Raw genomic sequence first — 22,666 nt, forward strand, 5'->3', positions numbered from 1 at the left:
TTTACGGTTAAACATACCTTTGTTTGAAAAATTAGCTTCGTCGCTCCAAATTATACGGTTTAAAATATTATCATTAGCTTCATATGCATTACGTAACCAGTTGCAAAAAGCAAGTCTTCTTTCGTTATCGCCAGGCAACAATGTTTGTACTGGTCGATACTTATATGGCACAAATTTGCAAATCAATTTGCAATCTCTTGCTACATCTCTAGTTGAGTTTTCCATATGAGCTTCAAAATATGCCAAAATAGAAATTTTAACATCCTCGCTTACTATAAATTGGTTCCTTCTTCTAGTTCTTTTAAACACGTTTTCGTTACTTCTAAATTTTCTGTAGAGAACTAAAAAGTATCTACGGTTTGGCAAGTTACGAGTCTGGAATCTCTAGCGGTGCTCTTTTAGCGCTCTGTCACTATTTTTTCGACATACAAGGTAACATTCTAACATATCACATTTTTCAATATGCGTAAAAGGCATTTTACTAATTTAGATTTTCAAAAATCACAAACTTTGCTAACATGTAACTGTCAGTATTTCTTTATTTAATAAAATCTCTACGGCTACTGTCATTTTATTATTCAAACAATGATTTATTTGTTTTGCTCTCAAAAAGTTCAAGGCCAACTTGCCTAAATTTGACAAAATTATTAATATCGCTACAACTTTGTTATTTTTAGGTTTAGGCTATTAGTGTAAATAAACTTTTTTATTAAGGAAATTATTATCTTTTGATTTATGTAAAAATATATAGGGGATTTCATTTAACAAAAGTAAATTTTTCACATTTTCTCGAAAACCCGATATTCAATTTTTTTTCTGTTTTCACCATTTTAATCAACAGAAAAAATTCTTCTAGTCTGCTAATTTAACAGACCCTGTATCTTAAATATTAACAAAGATACCAATAGGGCCGACTTAATCGGAGGCACCCTAATATGATTTTGATTAATACTTTAAAATGTTAAATTAATTAGATAACATATACAGGGTATCCGGAAAGTCAACGAGTCCACAGGAAAATTAACTCAAAAACGAATCCAAAGCAAACGGTAACAGAAACGTTAGGATACAAGTAAAAAAGTAGTTAATTCACGGAATACTGTAAACAAACTAAATTCCAAAAATGTTTGTTGTTTATTGCTATGGTGATAAGAATTACCTTCGCTCTTGATTTTTTTAATTTTTAAGTTAAATAAAAACATTTTAAACATAACTTAAAAATTTGTTTATTTTTTTTACAATGATATCATAAGGTGAATTAGGGTTATTTTTTACTATAACACAATAATAGTAAACTGTTAAAAAAACATTTAGGTAATTTTAAAAAGTAGATTAAATGAGCAAACTTTTTAAGGTATTAGCCGGGTTGCCGTACAAATTTTTCGGTCCAGTATGAGCGGTCAAATTCAAAGTTAAAAAAATAAAAATAAGTAATACTTTTAGAATAGATTTCTTATTAAATTTTTTGGCCGTTTAGTTTAATGTTTGTCTTTGATCAGTAAAATGGCTATTCAGTGTTGCATAGCTAAAAAAAAATCTAAAAAATATCTATTTTTAAGGCGTGACAATTGAAAATCTGATCCAAGAGTAGGATTTTGGTGACTTCCACTAAAGTGCCAATATCTCGAAAACCATCGATTTCGATCGATTTTTTACTCATTTTATATTTTTCTGGGTGCTTATGAGTTGCTCCATCAGCCCCTTCAGTATTATCGTTGACTTTCCGGACACCCTGTATAAGATAAAATACATTTGGTATTTTTAGTACGCAACAGAAGTGAAACCCTTCTTAAATGTTTTTATCAAAATCAACACATGAGTGTACCTGTTGAAAATGCTGAAAAAGAAATATCAATAAAGAAGCAATTGGGTTTTAAAAACACCTTGAATGGAAAAAAATATATTAAACCTCTTTACCTTAAACCGATTCTTGCCAAAAGCCTTTCAAAAAGCAAATACAACATGTATGCTTAAATATACATTTACTTAGTAAGTATCCATATACATATACTAATGAATTACCTTCTTCTAAACGCAAATTTTGGTAATCCTTACTTTGAACATTTAAAATCGTAATAGTACTTTTAATTGCTGGACTTAAAGAATCAGCTTTTTAATTCTAGTTTATAAGATGCAAAAGTCATTGGCATTCTGAAGACAGTTGGTACCTTCCTTTTCATTGCAGTACCTCAATGCAAATAATTTTTTAAATGCCCTTAACTACATGGGTGTGGGGTTTCTGGCATTTCCACAGGGATTCCTAATTTGTCCAAAATAATTTTTGATGAAATCTTGATTTAGGTTTTTTGGTTAGTAAGAACATATAACCATTTTTTCAGCACTTCCCTTAATTTTAAAGTTGACAAATCGTTAATCTCCAGCCATAAATAAATCTTAACATTTTGGTTACACATTTTTCTATTTCTTTATTTTTTTTTTGTTATATATTCTTATTACAAATTTTAATGTTAAAAAGGCTTTATCCATTTTATATAAAAATTTACTTGTTTTTCGATCCCCATAAACGCTTGGTACGATTGAAGTGGTTGAGTTTAAAATATAAAATAATATATTAATGTTATTTATAAAGTTCGCTGTTGTCTTGGCGTCAATTGTCTTTTTTTTCTTTTGAAAATTAATACGTATGCGTAGCAACCGAAACAGAATTACTAAATAATTGGAAAGAAGATGTAACTCTAATTTTTTTTTTAAATCGTTCGAATTTAAATTATCATCAGATAGCTTTGACGCTAACCGAAATTGTTTTGCCTTATCTAGCTTATACATTGTTTCAATGTTTTAGTAACACTGTCCTTTAAAAAAAATAAATATATTTATTTAAGTACAAGGCTCTCTTAAAGATAGACTAAGCAATCCAATAACAGGAAAGCACAAAATATCTTATGAATTAAATACAAATAAGCGCTTTGCCAAACAAATTTTTACCAAACCTATTAAATATATTAAGTAATATAAACCTAACTAACTTATTTAATAGTATCTCTTATAAACAATAAAGAAGCATATACAGGGTGTTCATTTGAAGAATTCCCACCACGGATTTATCGAAAACCACTGTTAAAAAAAACGCCGAAATACATCAAAAGGTTTGTCAAGAGGGACAACTTTCTAACCTAAAATTACTTCACCCCCTTTCACTGTCTGCCCCCCAGGCTCAGCCCCTTAAAAATTGTAAATGGCAAGAGGTATCGAGTAATAGCTTGTTTAAAAGGTCTTTCGAAGTCTTTTATTTTGACGTTTGATTTTTTTAAATCGATCGATTCATTTTCGAGAAAATCAGAAAAATCTTTGTTTATCTTAATTTGTTCAGATAGAAAAAAAAACATCAAAATATCAGTGTTTATTTCATTAAGTGTTCAAAATGTTGCCCGTTAGGGTTTGCCAAATCTACAATTCGTTTATAATTTAAAACGGAAACTACCAACATAAACAGCAATTCCCAAATTAGACGTGGAAAAAACTAAATAACAACCTGCATTTTTTCCGCATTCTTTTTATCAACACAGATATCCTGGGCGAACTGTATTTATTGTTATACCTGCTTAGTTATTTATAGTTGCAAAGGAAAATAAAGAATATATTTTGCCGTCAGTTACATTTGTGACAGTCTTGGAATAGTGAAAATTTATTTGTTGAATTGAAGATTTTACTTCCAAAATGGTTTACACACTAGCCGAAAGAGTGGAAATTATTCTAATTTATGGTGCCCAAAATCAATGTGCTCGGCAAACTGCCGTCACGTTTAACGCCAGACATCCGGAGAAGATAACTTCGCATGGGTATGTTTTGGACCTTGTTACTAAGTTACCACAAGCTACAACCCAAGCCAACTATTGCATTCTTAACATTCTTTGGCCGGCTGCAGACTCAATAGATGAATAGTACTTTTCAACCGAAACGTCATGCTAAATTTAAAATAAAGACAATGGAAGTTCGAAAATTAGATGTTCCACTTGTTCTGAGCTTAACACCTGTGAATAAGGCATGTGCCGCGTCAGGAACTATATTTTTACAATGTGTTTTTAAAAATCTGATTATTTTTATTATCTTCTGATACGTTATAATTTAAGTGTATTTTTTGAAGAGTTGTCGTTGGTTTTACCGAATTGAGCAGAGAATTAACGATTTTTCAGTATAATTTAGTCGTATTGATGTTACATTCAGATGAACTCGATAGCATGACTACCTTATTTGTTATTTAACTCTTTAGAAGTCGCAAGTAGTTGCATAAGTTCATTACTCGTCTCTTTTATGGCTAGAAAACTGAATCCAATTAAATTCCTATCTACTTATTATTTGTATGATTCGAGCGATTTACTGGATTTGCATCGTATATTATCCTGAATCAAGTGATGAGTTGAATGAGTGGATTTCAAATTATCTAGTTTCTGCCGAATTTTTAATTGAAATTCTAAGATATCTAGTTTTGATTTGATCTGATTACTATGTTTAATATCTTGCTCAAATATCTTGTTCCGTTGATCATGTTACAAACTTATAGGGTAGATAGAAAACGTCAAAAAAAATTAAAATTAAGAGAAAAGACAAGCGGCTCGCGACATACCACAAGTAATGTAGTATCTATTAAAAATAGTCAATAATTTTATTCAAATATACCGGTTACAAGAATGTTTAGTGTAGACTAATAATTGGCAGCAGGGTGGTTGCCCCCATTTGTTATGAGGGTCATTAAAATGCTAATAGGTATGTAAATTTATTATAACCAAAATTACATCACTTTCGTTTGGAAATAATTTAAATAATTTTAATTTAGTTTATAACTAAATGTAAATTAATATTCAATTACGTCAAAATAAATAATTAGTATAGTTTGTATCTAAATATATTATAACCCGAAATTACATCACTTACTAGCGCGCTACAGCACCACATTGAATTTTTACGGAAATAATTTTTCAATTTTATTTGCTTTTTTATTGAAATAAATTTTAGTGTGGTTATGTTGTGTAGTTATTCAAATTTAAATTTTTTTCACAAGTAATATATTGAAATACCTAGCATAATTTGTATGGGCATAAATACATATAAATATATTTACTGTAAGTTATAATAATAGTAAAATCAAGACTTTGAAGTCTTGATCTTTTCAGAAACTGAAAATGCAATTAAAGAAAATTAAAAAACATACGAAACCGAAAAACGACATTTAAATATATGGGACTATTTTTATTACTATCTTAAAGGGCAAAAGTTTTCTTTAGTTATAATATTGATATTATCTAAGGTATTCTATTTAAATTAACAAAACTGGTATCCATCCCCAGCAACCAAAACATCATATATATTCAAAAACATATTTAAACAAAAATAACGTGCAAACTTTTTTTGCATAGCGACACAGCTAAGGTATTTTACGGTTTCTTTAATCTTCAAAGGTACCATTGAGAGTTTACCACAGAGCTTTTCAGCGACACCTTTAACAAATAAACCGCAAAACAGAATATTGGTGGAGACAACTATATGATGCCATTAGTGATCCCTTACTTTGAAAATCGCATGTGTCTCCCATTCAGCATCTTTGTTGCCAACACAACCTGGGACATACAGAAATCAATGGCACCCTCCCAAGTTAAACCATACAAACTAATCAGTGAGTCTGAGCGACGCTAGTAGTCTGAGTAGGCCATACAAATGACATACCATAAAAACCAAAAAAGTTTAAAAACAAACAAAAAAATAAGAGATTTTGTCACTAAAACGAATGTAACATTCACCTTAGTATCGGTGTAAAATTGTACTCGTTGTTCGATATCGTTGCCTGAGAATGCAGCTTTAAAGTCAAACCGACCAAATCAAACCTTGGAGAATCCTAAAGTCAGCCATTTACTTAAACCTTAATTAATGCACTTTAAAGAATAATTTAGCTATACTCTATTTCAGAAATGTATAGAGTAATAAACTGGGGAATTCCATTCTGTTTGGCTAAATTTCGTGGTCGGTCATAGGCGTAGGTACTTATAATATTTATTAATTTCATTTTCTTGGATTAAATGCCTCTATTTTGAAACAGATTAAATATTAATTTAATACTTTTAATTTAATAAGTTATTATTTTAAATGTAGATGATTGCATAAAACATGATTACCCTAGTTTTACTGTGCAAGAAATTGTTAAAAGATGTTCTCGAATGACTGGAATTGGAAAGTCCACTATTTTCAAATTGTTGCGGGAAACAATCGTAGCCGGTCAAGTGGAATCTCCCAAGCAAAAGCCGGGACGACCAACAAAAGTCTTTGATGAAAATACTAAATGTATAATTCAAAGAAAAGTTTACTCTTTTTATTTTAAAAAGGAAATACCCATCCTAGACAAAATTTTGATGGAGCTTGGCTGAGATGACAGTATTCCGTTGATAAGTAGAAAACTTTATAGAAAACTTTAAAGAGTATGGATTTTGCCTGGGAAAAGCATAAGCGCAAAGCACTTTTACTAGAGAGCGACGAAATTGTTTGCTGGAGACGAAAAATACTTGAGAAGTATCAAGCAGTACCGCAGGGAGCAAAAGAAAGTTTTTTATCTTGATGAGACGTGGATTAACGAAGGTTATATAGTCCAAAAAATGTGGCGAGACAAAAATATAACTAGTGCTCGCCAAGCTTTCATAGAAGGCCGGTCCACGGATATTAAAGTGCCTTCGGGAAAATGAAAAAATAACCACACACATTGGAAGCGAAGAGGGATTTTTAAAAGAAGTTCTGCTACCCTTTGAGTCGACTCGCACAGGTGATTACCATGAAAACATGAATTCGAACGTTTTCGAAGAGTATTTTGGTGAAATGATGAAATTTCTTCCGGCTAATTCGGTGGTGGTTATGGAGAACGCAAGCTATCATTTACGACGAATAGAGAAGACGCCAAATTCATGTTAGAGAAAGCAAGAGATTATCGATTGGCTGATTACAAAAGGTATTGCTAACTGTTTAATCAAGAATTGGGGAAAAGCAGTCCAGCATGTAATTAAGCAAGAGGACAAAATGTGGGATCTTGACAACATGATCTATCAGACAGTCGACCGTTTAATTATAATGTCAAGATGTGATGATAGCTCGTCAGATGACGAACACTTCTATCTATCATAATTTAATTTATATCTAGGTATATATTATACCATGTACAGGGTGTCCCAAATTCGCCGGCTAACATGGGGCAGGCATTTTGTTATGCATGACGTTGCGCAACTTTTTTACTAATCTAACCAGCTCAACCTACCCTGTATCTCTAAAAGTTACCCAGTTCCCGATATTGACCCAAGAATTTGGAATACCCTGTGCATACGTATTATATTACATTTTTACTATTTTTTTTTTAAATAAAATAGCATTTACATAAATCATAAGGTAACATATAATATTAACTCTCATAAAAAACAAGTCCCAGTTGCACGCCTTTGACGAACCGTTTTCAATGTTTATCAGTGGATAACAATGGGCAAAACTCATAAATTGACACAAAACCGGGTGGCACTACCTGCACTCGACGAAAACAATGAATTTTACATTGAAACTAATACCTAACTAAAGTAGTGGCATAAAATATTGGTGGGTCACTGGGTACCACTTTTGCATACCTAATGAGGTTTTATTGCTCCATCCATTTCTGCAATAGAGTAAAGTAAATACCAAAGGTTAAATATCCATCATACATACAGGCTCGAATTTACAAATTCTATTGCTCCCATCCTTATAATGGCCATAAAAACGACCGAAATGGATATATTTTAATAAATATTAAGAATATACATACCGGGTTGTTGTATTATCTAATAACGCATAAATTCAATAAAACGGCGAGTATTTTTTTAAAATCCGCAGTCGATTTTATTTTTGTCTCAGGCATATTTTGACATCAAATGTAAATATACAGGATGTCGCAAAAAGTGTGACAATTTTTTTTTAATGGAATTTTCTGTTTTTTAATTCTCTCTTTAGATTCTGGATATGTTTTATGTATAAAATTCCATACATATAACTGTTCACGAATTATTTCCGTTTAAATAACAAATAACACTTTATTGCAACAGAAATTAATAAATTACATTCCACATTCTTAAAATTTATTTTATCAAATGCTGAAAGTGGTCGCCATAAACAGCTCTGCAGTACCCAAGGCTATCGATAAAATTCTTACTGTACATTTTCAAATGTGTGAAAAATATATCTGATCCCATTGCGAATGTGATTCTTGAGGATATCAAACATGTGTGGCTTGTCCTTGTACACTTAATTTTTGACATAACCGCAAAGATGCCAATGCCCAATGGATTAAGATCTGGTGAGCTAGGTGGCCACTTTATTGTTTCACGTCTATCTATCCACCGATTTGGGAAACCATCTAGGATACTTCTAACCATCGCAGCATAGTGGAGAGGCGCCCCATCCTGTAGAAACCATAATGCATGGTTTGACATATCTGTATTATTTTTATTAGGATACAGTGTCGCCAGTGCTTGCATCAAGTCGTCTATTAAAATTCATGATAACGCTGTTGCGTCAGGGTTTCAAAGAAATAAGGTCGTATAACTCTGTTATTAATCATAATTATTAATAAGTAATTATCACTTCTCTCAGTCATGCTCTGGCGAAACTGGTTTCTGCAATATGTATCATCTTCTAGTAATTCGTAAAGTCATTTCATTTTATGAGGGTGCGAATTTTTCAAGAGTGAGACGTTAGTGATCCAGTGAATCCAGCATATCCAGTTTTTCATAATTAAAAATGCCTTTCCTGGTTTACCAAGATCTTCAAAAGTTTCAGTCTATCTCATCTCCACTTAGCCCCAATTATACTGATTGTAGACTGACTTATAGGTTCTCTGTTCGAATATTTATTGATAAAGATTATTCTGAACTTCGTTGTTTGCGTTTCTAGTTTTCGCAGCATACCCAAGTAGAGTTAATATACAAATTCCCTGAACCTCAGTTAAACCCATTGCAAATATTTTCAGTTAACAATACAGTTAAAAATAATTGAAACTAATTTGAAGAATATGTCTAATATCCACAGAGGTGTAGGTAATTTAACTCAGTGGTTATAACTAATTAATGGCGGCCATTTTCAGCATTTGATAAAATACATTTCAAAAATGTGGAATGTTTTGAATGAATGTTTGTTAGGAAGGTTAAGAGTTAAAGAGTAGCTCTTAGCTAATGTTCGCCTTCTTTGGCAATGTAGTATTAAGTAATATTGTAAGATTAATATTGCTTTTTTTAATAAAGACGTATTATTATTATTATTATTGTTATTATTGTTTTTTATAAATTTATGTTGCAATAAAGTGTTATAATTTTAAACGTAATTATTTTATGAACAGTTGAAAATAGATGGTATAGCTCATTACTTCTACATCTTTAGAATTTTTCGGAAAATCCAAAATTGCAGACAAGCGGTTCAATTAGAAAAAATTATTTTTATCACACTTTTTTGCGACACTCTCACACACTGTATATTTACATTTGATATCAGAAAATAAAATCTACGTATTCGAAGTATTTCTTTCATTCTCTCAAAAAAATCTCCTTTTATTGAATTTATCCGTTATTAGCTCGCAACCCTGTATATTGCGTGGTTATATCATTTTCGTTCATAATTTTTTAATTATCCCATGTATGCAAAAAAACGTCAGCAATTATCGTAATAATTATCCACATTTAATAAATAACATCGCTGATAGTCGCCGTCAGACATAATTTATTTTTTAAACCTTTTAAAACTCCTGCTTTTTATCTGTCACAAATATGCAAGCATTTTTTACATTTACAAGTTCAAGCAGTTTCTTTGACAGGTGAAGACAAGAAATAATGGCTGGCGACGACTACACCTTGCTCTACATTTATTACTAAATTATTCTAATAGTCTATTATGTTATAAACATCGTTTTGATCCGTTTGTCCCAACATGTTTTCATCAGGAGCTTCATTGGCTGACCATTTATATACAAATCTTACGAATTCTAAAGGGCTTATCTCTCCAAAAGGTTGCTCTGTCTTATACTTGGCGGACTCACGACATATTTCCAAAAAGTGCCTCTCTCCTGTCTCTAAAAAAAGTAAAGTTAGTCATTAAACAAATTATTATAATTATAAGAGTTAAAATACCTATTAGTAAATATTTATGATTGATAAGGCATAATATGTTGATGATTATCCATATAGATCGAGTACTTAAAAGATTATGAGTTCAATGATACGCGAATTTATAGCAATTATATATGTGTCTTTTCGTGTCTAGATCTACAAATTTATTATTTTAAAATGTTAATTAAATAAGATTTTGACTGGTTGGTTAAATTTATATGTAGACACCTTCTTCTTTACCAAATATGAAGCTACATTGTTCCTTTTGGCATTTTATTAAAAACAAGCTATATTTTTATAGCTTATAGCTATATATTATTACTATTATTATAACTATTTTTTTATAGAGGTTTTTAGAAAACCAGGGAATACTGTAGTTGTAGTTGCGTACATTTTAAAAATTAAGAGCATAAAAATATTTCACTAACGTATTTAAATATAATTTATATGTTTTTTCTTCGTTTCATATTTCATGTTTGTTATTACCGGTGGATAGTCGCAATGTCTTGTATATATGAATTGTAAATCCACGAAAAAAAATATGTTTTGTATGTTTGAGATATTAAACTGACTAGGTTTTCTCCTGAAGAAGTCACTAAAGTATAGGACGAAATATTGAGAACAAATAAATTAATTTTATTAGTCACAGACCGCTACCTGATAAGTACTACTACCTGTAAGTTATAAGTATTTCTCGAAATAGTACGGTCGATGACCACAAATTATTCTACTATATACATGTATATTTTAAAAGCGAGAGCGAAGTTTAACAAGCGAAAGAAAAGAAGAATCAGAATCATTTTTTTAAAGCAGAAGAATTTCAGCTTAAAAAAAAAAGGGTTTTAGTAAAAAGCAGGAGAAATTGACAATAAAAAATTTAATAAAATTACCTGATATTTTAGTATTATAGAGTTTTATCGTTTTATGTTTACGATAACGCTAAAGCTTCAAGGAAAAATAAAAGCATTTCAACATGACTAAAAAACAATCGAAATAATCCCTTTACTCCTTATAGCTAGAAACAGCGATTTAATTAAACGCTTTCTATTCAAGATTGAAAAATAACTAACATTTTTCAATCTTGATTTTTAGAAATTGCGACACTAATGCAAACAAAACAACGTAAACAACAAACTTATGTAATATAATTAAATCAATATATTATTTATATTTAGCAATTGTAATAGCATTAATCATACCTTTAGCAAATAAAATTTTTGAACAGTGGCTTTAAAATACTATTCTACAAAAGCTAGAATAACTAAATAAAATATAGACTTTATACGGGTGGGTAATGCGTATTAAGAACAGTATTTTTTCCAGTGATTAGAAATATCGGATTGGTATTTTATATTATTAAAGTGTACGTCACACTACAAAACTTTAAAAAAAATTAAATAATTTAAAACAAAATTAATGAAAAAATTTAAAGAAACGGAAATTTTAAGAACGCAGCACAGTGGATATTATCTATGACTGATAATATTTGTATCAGCGAATATTCCTATGTGTTGTTATATATTATGTTTTAATCAATAAGAGAGTCCATGAAATATATAAATGACATTGAAATTATTATGATAATATTTTTTCAAGCGGATTATGGGATAAAAACTATATTTTTATTATCTATCGTTTTGTGTCATGAAGAAAACTCTGTCGAGTTCGACATCGACATATTTTGATGGTGTATTAATATATTCATAAATATTTATTTGAATTACATTCATATAATTTACATATAATTATAGTTCGTATTAGAAATTTTGTTGTCAATAAAAAAAACTTTAATTTTTAGTTGGGAGAAAAGTATAAACAATTCTTTAAGCCACCAGATTATAAAGTACTTTAAAATTGCAACTAGGTTGATTTATAAATAAAATGACAGGTATATGATTAGTTAAGGTATGAAATAAATAAAATTTACATTTTATTAAGATGCTAAATATGAATATATAATAAGTCATATTAAAACTTGTTAGTGCTTTAACGCATAAAAGACGCAATAATATTTTTCATCTAATAAGTACATTTTTAATATTAAAACAAAAAAAAAACAAGCAATTTAACACTGTTTTGGACGTACATTTGTGACAATAATTTTATTTTTTTAATTTTTCAAATATTTACCTTGATGCTGTGAAAATAATTCAGAAGATTCGGGCATAATTTCCATCATTGTATCATTTATCAATTCCTGTATTACGCTTTCAGGATCGGTTTCCGAGTCAATATTCTTCAATATTTTTATTTTATTAAGCCTATCCTGGTCAACTTCAATTGTATCAGGAGTAACTTTATGAGTTTGGAAAAATCTATGTATTTTTTTTAGTTTGTTACTAAGATAAATCTGTACCTCGGAACTTCCGGAAACATGCGTAAAAACTTTTAAACATCCATTTATACTTAGCTCGGTTAAAACTGTACATATCCTTTTTTGTATTTCTTCGTTTGTCATGGCCACTATTCTTTTTGTAAATGTTACCGATGGAAATGCTTGGTCCAACCATCCCACATTTGATAAATGCTTTTTAAAAACTTGCATCCAAAACTCTATTGCTTCGATTTGCACCATCCCGTCATTTATCTTTAAAGCTACATCTTTTAAGGTTTCATAGACCTTAATTAGGATAACATCTTCTAGCCCATCCCCCTGTATGTAAGCAGTGGTAATTAATTTTATTGCTGCAACCATTACTTCCGAATCCAATTTATTAATAAGCATATCCAGAACTTTATTTAAAAATAAGTTCTTTTGTAGCAACTCTGCCGTGTTCTCCATTATAATCATTTCGGTTATGCACTTAAGGGCCGTTGCTTGCACTTCTGGATTTTGATCGTTCAGTGCCATAGTGCTTACCAGGCTAGGTAGAGATGCTTTAGTAAGCATGGTTTTAAAGGATGGAAAGCTGTTATTAGCGCTTTTAGAAATCGTATAGATTAATTCTAGTATCCCTTTGCGAACTTCCCATTCTGTTGTAAATAATTTTTGATATAAAATTGGGCCGACGCTCATGAGATCTTCATCACAATCGATCAACAATGACATTGCCGGAGAAAGTCGTCTCGATATAACTTCTTGCATTATATTTATGGCCGAAACCTTCATGGCAACTGTCCATTGGCAAAGTGTAGTTCCGACGTTGAGGATCTGAGTTAAATCCAAGATTTTAACACTGTCACACCAGCTTAAGTTAAATGATTGTAGAAAACCTAGGATAGCTTCTAACAGGGTCTGTTCAAATTCGAAAAATCCTTTAATCACGTCATTGCCGATTGTGTGCTTTTGAATTAAGTATTTTTGTGTATCTTGTAAACTGTAAATAAGTCCCTCGAATATCAAACTTGCTGTTGATTTTGAATATAAATGTCTGCTCTTAGTTAAAAGCTTAGTTGCATTGGTGTAAACAGGGATTAAATGCGTCGGTAAACATCTTGTATTCATAGATGCAATTTTTAAAGCGTCAAAGCTAAGATTACTTAAAAGTTTAGACAAAAAGCTTTTTCTTACGAGGTCAGTATCTAATTCCACTAAAAAATTTAAATCCAGTTTATCTCCTATTAGAATGGGACCTTGTAGTTGTAAGGTTGCTATTTCAATTTCTAACTCAATAGATTTATTATTAATAATAGCTTTTGGGATTTTATCAATAATGTGTTTTAAATATTTTAAAGCATAATAATATAGTTCAATCACTAAATTTATTGAATCCTTCTCTATTTCTGCTTCAATTATTCTAAATAAGCCAGCTACGGATAATGGATCCTGATTAATAATTTTAATGCCATCAAACACATCTGTAAGTTTAAAAAAAGATATTATAAGCACAACTCTGTACAATACCAATTTTACTGAATTGTCATTGATTATTTTACAGATTGTTTCGCTGGCTATATTAATTTTAAGTTGTTCTACACAGTACAATACACCGAAACTGTAACGTTCTAATAATTCTTCTAAAATGTGTACTACAAATATAGTACTGGAATTTATGATGTGTATTAATTTATCACTCACGGGATATTCAGGGTGAGTTTTAAGAATGTTCGACGTGTTCAATAATGAGCCTAATATAACCTGAAGAATATCGTTGCAAAAGTTCTTATCGAGAGCTGAAGATTTCTCCAATAGTTTCGTAAAAAACTTATATCCTCTATTACAAATATCATCATGTTTACCTTGGTTATCTAATACTAATCCATAAGCTTGAACCCAATATCTGGTTTCTTTTAGTCTTTTAATACCGCTGTGATGCTCTAAAAATGAACATAAGAATTCTAGAAATCGCAAATTTGTATCTTTCTCATTGGGTTGGATATTTGATTGAACTAAGTAAAATAAATTTTCAATAACATTATTTGAGGTTAAGTTTATAAAACTCGGCTCATCTTTAATGACATATTTGGCTACACTTAATAAGAAACGAATTTGGCTTTGTCGAGGGGGGATATTACGCAATATCAAAAGATGTAAGCACTGTGTCAAACATTTTTCACATATTTCTTTATCCTTGTAGCTAGATTCGTTTCCTGTAATATCTGAAGAGGCAAAAACCTGTGGTAAAATGGTATCGAAAGGAAGCAGAGCTTCCTTGTTGCTTTGAGTAGAAAAACTGCTTAAGTGTTTTCTTATCAAACTTTGCCATTCCAGATCCAATTGATCGGCGTAATTACATTCCATACTGCATATTTCCTTTGAAAGCCTATTTTATAATCTTATTTTGCCTTTATGTTGTATTTAAATTACACTCTACACAATATTTTTAATAGGATACAAAATCATTTTGTATGACACACTTGCAACCGTCTTTCTTTCTATCACTGGCCGAAACAAAACCGTATACACTCATCGATTATTTTCCCCAACCGTTAAACTTGGAGAACGAGTTAAATGATGTTTACCGATAACACGATTTTCTACGACCGACTGAGCATCGTCAATTATTTAAACACCGCTCGTATCTAATCGGCTATTAGCAAAAATATGTTTGGTTTATAAACAGTTTTGTTGAACAAGTAGGTACGTTTATCTCGATGTATTTATTATGTGAACATTCAAATATTTATTACTTGTGTTTTCAAGGGCGACTTCAGCTAGGGAGGGCAGCTCATACCTGTTTCGAGAAGATGGTCTGTCGGGTATATTAAAACAAAAAATTATGAAAATTGACTTTTATTAATTAGTTTGATTGACACAAAACAAAATATTATATATATAATAATCATAATATATATGTATATTAATTTATAAAAATTAAACAGTAACAATAATAATATAACAGTAATCCTCTTGGATTTGCCGAAAATTTGTCTATGTCAGTCTTAACTCACTGCTTTCTTTTAAATAAATACGATGTCTGCTCATCAGACATAAACCTGTAAGCCTTTCTTCACCCATGGTGCTTCTAAGCCACATTTTAACTCTTCGCAGCGTACTGAAGCACCGTTCTACAGTTGCCGCGGTGCATGGGATAGTGCTTAAAATAATCAATGCCTTTCTAATAGCAGAGTAAAAAATGTTGGATTCGTTAAACAGATCAACTACTTCTATGTCCCTTAATTAATCATCTGATAAAACCTTCTTCACCCATAAATTATGCCAAAGGTTCAACTCTCCGGTGATATCCAGGTAATAAAATTCTTGGAATGATTATGATAGGTTTGGAGCGTAGTTTCGGCATGTAGTCGATTATCTGAAAAACGTTATACCATCCTTTACAGTGGTGACAGTATTTCTAATTTCTGGCACTGCGTTTGCATCATTCACAAGGTTGAGTTCCTTCAACAAAAATCATCCAACAAGGTTGAGTTTGTGACATATAAATCAAGAGGATACTTTTTTCTCAAAATGGCTTGTACGCCACCCTCTTTCCTTGCCATTGTAGAACAGCCATCGGATCCAAACCCTACGCAATCTTCGGTTGGGAAGTTAGAACTAATCAAGAAATTGTCAATTACTTCGGAAATTGCTGAAGCATTCTGTGCTTAATATAATGATAAAATGCTTAATTAATTAAGAAATAAATAGACGTTTAAGGCATAAATCTTTAAAATACATGTTAATAGGAAAAAACTTGGGTGATTTACTAAAACTTAAAACTACAAAATTAAAACAATAGGCCAATAATAATGGCTTAGAACTAATAGAGCAGAAACGGCAATGAAGTGGAAAAGGCAATGAAGCATGGCCAAACAAATCTTAAACACTAACTAAAGTATATAATTGACTATAAGGGATTGGACCTTTATCCCTGTTAAGAATGTTTTTTTGATTTTTGAATATTGTTAAACTTTTGTATGCAACTAATTTTCTATTGTTATTAACTGGTTTAAGTAATTTTAAGTTGTCTATCCCTACAAAGTGACCAGTATTTAAAACATGTTCAGCCACACTTGACTTTTCAACTCTTCCATATTTCATATGAGCTAAATGTTCCTTAAATCTGACATTAATTGATCTTCTGGTTTGTCCTATGTACGTTTTATCACAATCGTTGCAATTAATCTCATAGATCCCAGACTTCATTGGTCTTTATTTTATCTTTTGGGTTTCCTAAAAGATTTCGTGAAATGTGGTAGAGTTTTTAAGAATAACTTTAAACCTGTATCTTCTAATCAGCTTATCAATAATCTTAGTCATAGCCATTGACCCTAGCAATTGTTTTAATTGTTGCTTTTTCTTTATTAAATCTGCTATTACTTATAGGAAATGAGACCAAACGATGGACCAAGAAATCCATGCCAGCCATTTTATGTTGAAAACAATGGTTAGAGTCACTAGTTATGTATCTAAAAGTATTTGTTTTTTTTCTGTAAATATCAAATTCTAACTTAATATTATTTTTGATTACAATAAATAGTATCTAAGAATGGAAGTTGGTTATTTTTTTCTTGTTCCAAGGTAAATTTAATAGATGGAAAACAGTTATTAAGTTGTTCTCTTCTCTCTTATCAACGATACACAATCGTCTGGAGGGATACTTGGGAGTAGATCAGAGGCGTCAAACGAGACCAGAAAGATTGCCGGTGGCAAAGTGAGATCTTTTAATTCATCCGGTAATTGCGAAGAATTTTTTATTGAAAAGAAACTTTTTAGTAAGTGAAAGTAAAATATGATATATGAGGGGTGGAAGGGGTAGTAGGCGTGAGCTTAAACTTCTTTGTCCCGAAAAATTCTAAAGTGTTTGATACTTGTTTTAGTGTATTTTTAAACTCGTGATGAAAAATTTATCTAAAAGGTTAAAAGTAATGTGCGAAAAATTGTCAGAAGGCAAGAATAAATCCACTTTTCAACGTATTGTGTCCTGTCCAAAATTACTAAACAATTGCCTTTGTCTGTTCTAGTCAGGGTCAGATCATTGATCTTTATTTTACTCTTTAAATCCTTTAAAGTGTTCCTTTCCTGTTAAAGTTTCCTTTACACTACCTAGAGGTGTTTAAAGAGGATTAAAACTCAGTTTTGGTCTCCAAAAGATGCAACATTGTTAGCCAGACACGTGTCGAGAGTAAAATAAAAATTTGTGGTTAGTGGTAAAATGTTCTCCTGATTTGAGTGTCACACCATAGGTTTTAACTATAGGACTATCAAAATTATTAAATTGAGATATAAATTTGATAACGCCATTGGAAAGCTGAGTAAATTTTCCGATTTAGGCCAAATTTTCATTGGATCAGTAATAAGGTTGTGGGAAACAAATGAATGTCATATTTAAATCGCTATATCTTGTACACTTCTTAACCAATTTTAATGAACAAAGTGTCATGAAAGATAATTTTAATTTCTCTTAATGGTCCTTTGCAGTGACATAAAAAAAAGTTAGATGGCGCTGTTCACTGTTAGAGTTTTTCTGACATTTTTCTCAAATTTCAAATGGATCAAATCGGTATACTTTAATTATAAGAGTGAATTATAAAATCTAAATTTTGCCGAAAACCGCCTATCGATATCTAATCGTTTCGGAGTTATTTCCAAATTACTGGTAATCTAATAATAGAATCAAAAACTAAAAAATCCAGTTTTATATAGGTAGTATTTAAGAAATAATGAAATATGAAATTAATTTGAGCATGTGAAAGATTTGCTTAATATCCAGCTTAAAAAATCTTAGAACTGTGTTGAACTAATTGTAAGTCATATCAACCCATGAGGTATTGCGTTCTTATTTCTTATTTGTCTTCTGGTACAGGGTGTCCCATTTTCGTATGTTTAATGGGGTTTCTCGCTTATGAAAAGGCGAGACCATGCTACTTTTTAATGAAACCAAAGGTGCGCTAATCAAATTTGCCATAGCTATCTTAGTTTTTGTCTTACAGTGTAATTGTGAAAAAATTGCATTTTTAGTCAGCTTCTCTAACTCTGTTATTGTGAGGCATATTAAAAAAGGAAATACTGACGTCTGTAGTTTGAAAGTAGAAGCCAATGGCGTACTCAAATTTTCTTCAGAGGTCATGGTTTTTCCGATATTGGCATAACAATTTTTTAATGTGCAAAAAAATGATTAACGTTCTGTCATTACTTAGATATTTGATTTTAGAAAATCTTTAATACATTTCAAAAGCCAAATAGCTAAAACTCGTTTAACAAATTTATTAAAATAATAAACTCTATAAATAAAATCTAATTAAAAAAAAGTATTGTCTCCTATAAATTTCACAATGTTTATAAATTCTTTTAATAGCATTTTCTAAAATAAATCATTGTCTTGGTAATTCTGCAAAAGGATTTTCTATTGAAATTTCTAATTGTTGCATGTTGACATATTTCCTTGAATAAATGTTATTTTTTAAATACCCCACAAAAAAAGTCCAAAATCGAAATCGTAATGGCCATTGAACAGGTCATTGAACAGGAACATTGTCATTTATTTCAATTCATCTCTTGAGAACTTGAGAAAACGTTTATTTAGCCATTTTTTTATTACTTTAGTCTTGTCTGGCTGGAAGAATATATCTTTTAGTTGAGCCAGTAGAATATTTTCGAAAATTTTCATATTTTCTTGTAAAATTTGGAAGTACTCATTAGAGCAATTTTTTTTTCGAAATTCTTGTCCTGAGTTTTCACATTTATAAGCCAAGTGCAGAACTCCAATCTATGTCTAGTATCACCAGGGTGCAGAAGGTTTGAATTTACGTTTTTTAAAGATCCTTTGCATTTTAAATAGAAATATGCTTATCTTGGATTGTTTGGGATATCCATATGACAAAATAGTTATTGAAAGAAAAGCAGATATTCATATCAGATTTCTCTAAGTATTAAATCATGGTAGTCATTAAGGACAACTTAAAAATATGTTTTTATTAGCTTATTAAATTAATCTCCACTCTTTCAAAAAAGCAGCGGTGGCACGAGTCGCAACAAAAAATTGTCGCGACCCATGACCCAAAAAACTAAAAGATATCATATTACGCATACCGACTTCGCCTACTGACATCAATATTGAGAGTAGTCGCCGTAAAATCCATCTGTTTATATCGAGACTTTCATTGATTTTTTAAGCATTATTGATTTTACTACATAAGGATTGTTTAGTTTAACCTACTAGGAGAAGGCGGCCCCAGGGTCTTCTGTAGTTACGCCTATGCAAATTAGACTAATAAGTAATAAGAAATATTTTGCCTAAATTTAGTGAAAGTGTTGTTTAAAATAATTATATTATGGCATTACTTTTTCAAAATGTTTCTTTACTGTTCACAGTTTTTTCACTTACTTCAGTAATATCAGAATGAGGCTAAATATGTATGTGTATTTGTTATTTTCTAAAAATAATAATTAATTGGTTATATTTGTTAATTGGAACTAGGATCCATACGTGAAGAAAAAAAGATTCACGGCCGCTCAAACCTATTGTTTTACTATACATTCCAATTTAACTACATTTACTTTTTTACTTACTGACTTTTTGTGGTACAAAACAGCTCTTTCAGGTTGCCGTACCTCTTGATCAGGACTCACATTGTTACCAGATTTACGGTCGGTAACCACTTTACAGTTAAATAAATCTGGTTCAATGAAGTTTGGTTCGTATTATTTATATTGGTATTTATGCAATTATTTACTTTGCAATTCGTTCAATTTTAATTTGATAATTTAAATTTTCAAATCTTGTGATCGTTGTAAGACTTACTAGTAAAAAATTGTATTTGATCAATCGTAATTGTGAATTTTTATGGAAAATTTAGATTAAAACTGGTTTATTTGGTAAATTAACAAGTAATTACTAAAACATTTTTAAATATTAAACATTTTGACTCAGCAGGTTCACATTATTAGTTAAAGGTTAAAATCAAAGAATATCATTATACCCCAAGGTTGAACATTAAAAAGATGTAAATCAAGCAACAAACGATGAAACAAAATCTACTAAATATATTAGTGGGTGCAATTGTTATAAATAATTTTTTCGGCTTGATTATTTTCGTGACATAATAGTATATAATTAAATAATAATTAATAAACTGGCTAGGCACCTCTATCAACTAGATTCTCTTGTGAATTAATATAAAAAGAAAGAAATGTGATATTAGTTTTAAATTTATTAGTACCCTATAATATTCGTATAAACTGCAAATACTGCAAGAACTTTGTGACGGCGACTTGGACAGAAGAATGCAATTTTGTGAAATAATCGCAGAATTACGGCAGAACGTCGAATAGTAAAACACAATTTCTTCAGTGATGAGTGTATCTTTTATTTTAATGTCCATGTTAATAAGCAAAACTGCCCTTACTGGAATGACGAGAACCCACACGTATTTAGAAAAGGGCATTTAGAAAGACCAGTACCCCCATAAAATTATTATTTGAGATGGTATTATCCGCACAATATTTACACTAATAAATTTGAATGGCGACGTATATGCTGAAAGGGTACAGAGGTCTATCGAACCACGAATAGTGCGGGAATTCAGATGGACATAAACGGAAATTCCTCTACAGAAGAACGCTTACTACAATTCCAACAAGATGCAGGACCTCAATATGTAGTTCTTGTGAGGCAATGGTTGCATGATCATTATTTTAACCAGTGGATTGAAAGAAGGGGTCTTATTGAATGGCCACCTAGATCCACGGACCTAATACCTTCTTTTTGTGGAGTCAAGTGTGGTTTTAAAACGCAACCTGAGTTTTGAAGTTTTGCGTTTTTTCTTTCGTTTTTGACTGAAAAAAAGACAAATGACTCATTTGAATTTTTTGTGAACTGTTCCGATTATAAAAACTTGTGCCGCACCATGGAAAAACCCGATTTACACGGATCTTTGACAAGTAAATAGTGATACTGTCATAACATCAGATCAAGCGAGAACCGTCATCATACACGTAGAATAGGGGATCATAGAAATAAACCTAAGAAAAAACTTAAATGTGAAGTATGTGTGAAATACAAGAATATTTATATTTTTAAATTCAATTTTTTTAATACTTATCTAATTAATAGTCTATTTAATAGGCTCTAAAGCCTATTAATAGTCTATTTAATAGGCTATAAAGAATAAAAAACTCTAGTATTGTCTACGGTTTTAAACAGGACTGATTTTATGTTTTTTTCGTTAACTTGGCAGAAAAATGCCATTAAAATATTAAAAATGTTTATCTTAAAACATAAATTATTACGAAATCTATATTAATTATGAAATATTTAATTTCCATAAAAATACTTTCTATTAGATAGGCTTCTTTACTCTACTAAAGTACGTTAAAAAACCCAAAAAGAATTCATTAACGGTAATATTGTTTATATTAAAACATAATCTATTTATTTATCATGAAAATATTTTTTGACGTCACTGGTAAAAATTCCTTGTGTGGGTAACGCGATCGGATCCTTGTGTCGGATGCGATCGAGCGGCGGGATCCCCTTCTCTAATATATCTTATCTATATTCGTTTAACACTGAATATTGACTTCTTTATGAGTATCTTTTTTTGTATCATATTTTGTTAAAAGAGATGCCTGATATTTTATTAAAGAGGTACAAGGTACAGGCACAAAACAATGGTATTGTTTTGTGGCTGTCAAAATAAGTGACACATTTTTATGATATTATAATGTGTTTTTTTTGCCATTTCTACGTAAGCATTTGTCATCATTGCATCAGAGATATTGCAGGCAAACAAACTGCCCATAGTTCTAGGGTAATACTAATTCTAGGCTTTCAATGTTGGTGCGTGCTATATCCAGAGAAACATTTGTCGTAACTGTATGTGAAGAATTTAAAAGTAGGCTTTATTATTGTCTTCAATATAATGTTTTTCTTATATATTAGAAAGTATCTTGTAATTATTGTTTTCCTTGATAAACAGAGAAGAATTTTCAGAAATGATATTTTCTATGGTATCATTAGAAAGCATTTTACAAGAGCTTTAAAAAGCTGTATTAATCGACCATCCTTTTTATTTCAGATTTTAGGGATGTATCTCACCATATCCAAGGGATTGCAAATAAGGGTGAGATAATATGCTTGTTTGATCCCCCTTCATTTTATAGAAACTTTTTTCAACGTGTTATTATATATACTTATTATTCAATTCGTTCCGAAATTATATATTTCGTT

At 30.6% G+C, this 22,666-nt stretch overlaps 2 protein-coding genes across 4 annotated transcripts in view; one reads left to right on the forward strand and one right to left on the reverse strand.

Moving 5' to 3' along the window:
- The window catches only part of LOC126743308 (adenomatous polyposis coli protein-like), a 178,148-nt gene that overhangs the window by 88,867 nt on the left and 66,615 nt on the right, over positions 1 to 22,666 (forward strand). The window lies entirely within an intron of this gene.
- On the reverse strand, positions 9,668 to 15,066 carry LOC126743309 (uncharacterized). Its single transcript, XM_050450340.1, has 2 exons — positions 12,246 to 15,066; positions 9,668 to 10,078 (listed from the first exon to the last, which is right to left on the reverse strand). Exons 1-2 carry the CDS (start codon positions 14,794 to 14,796, stop codon positions 9,888 to 9,890), a joined length of 2,742 nt encoding a protein of 913 aa, XP_050306297.1. The 5' UTR covers positions 14,797 to 15,066; the 3' UTR covers positions 9,668 to 9,887.

This window comes from Anthonomus grandis, chromosome 12 (assembly GCF_022605725.1).
Source record: "Anthonomus grandis grandis chromosome 12, icAntGran1.3, whole genome shotgun sequence".
Taxonomy (NCBI): Eukaryota; Metazoa; Arthropoda; class Insecta; order Coleoptera; family Curculionidae; genus Anthonomus; species Anthonomus grandis.

Excerpts from the sequence above, each read along its gene's own strand:
- LOC126743309 (XM_050450340.1), bottom strand. The coding sequence starts at position 14,796 with ATGGAATGTAATTACGCCGATCAATTGGATCTGGAATGGCAAAGTTTG. Across the intron at positions 10,079-12,245 it reads ATTATTTTCACAGCATCAAG|AGACAGGAGAGAGGCACTTT; the intron begins GTAAATATTTGA and ends TACTTTTTTTAG.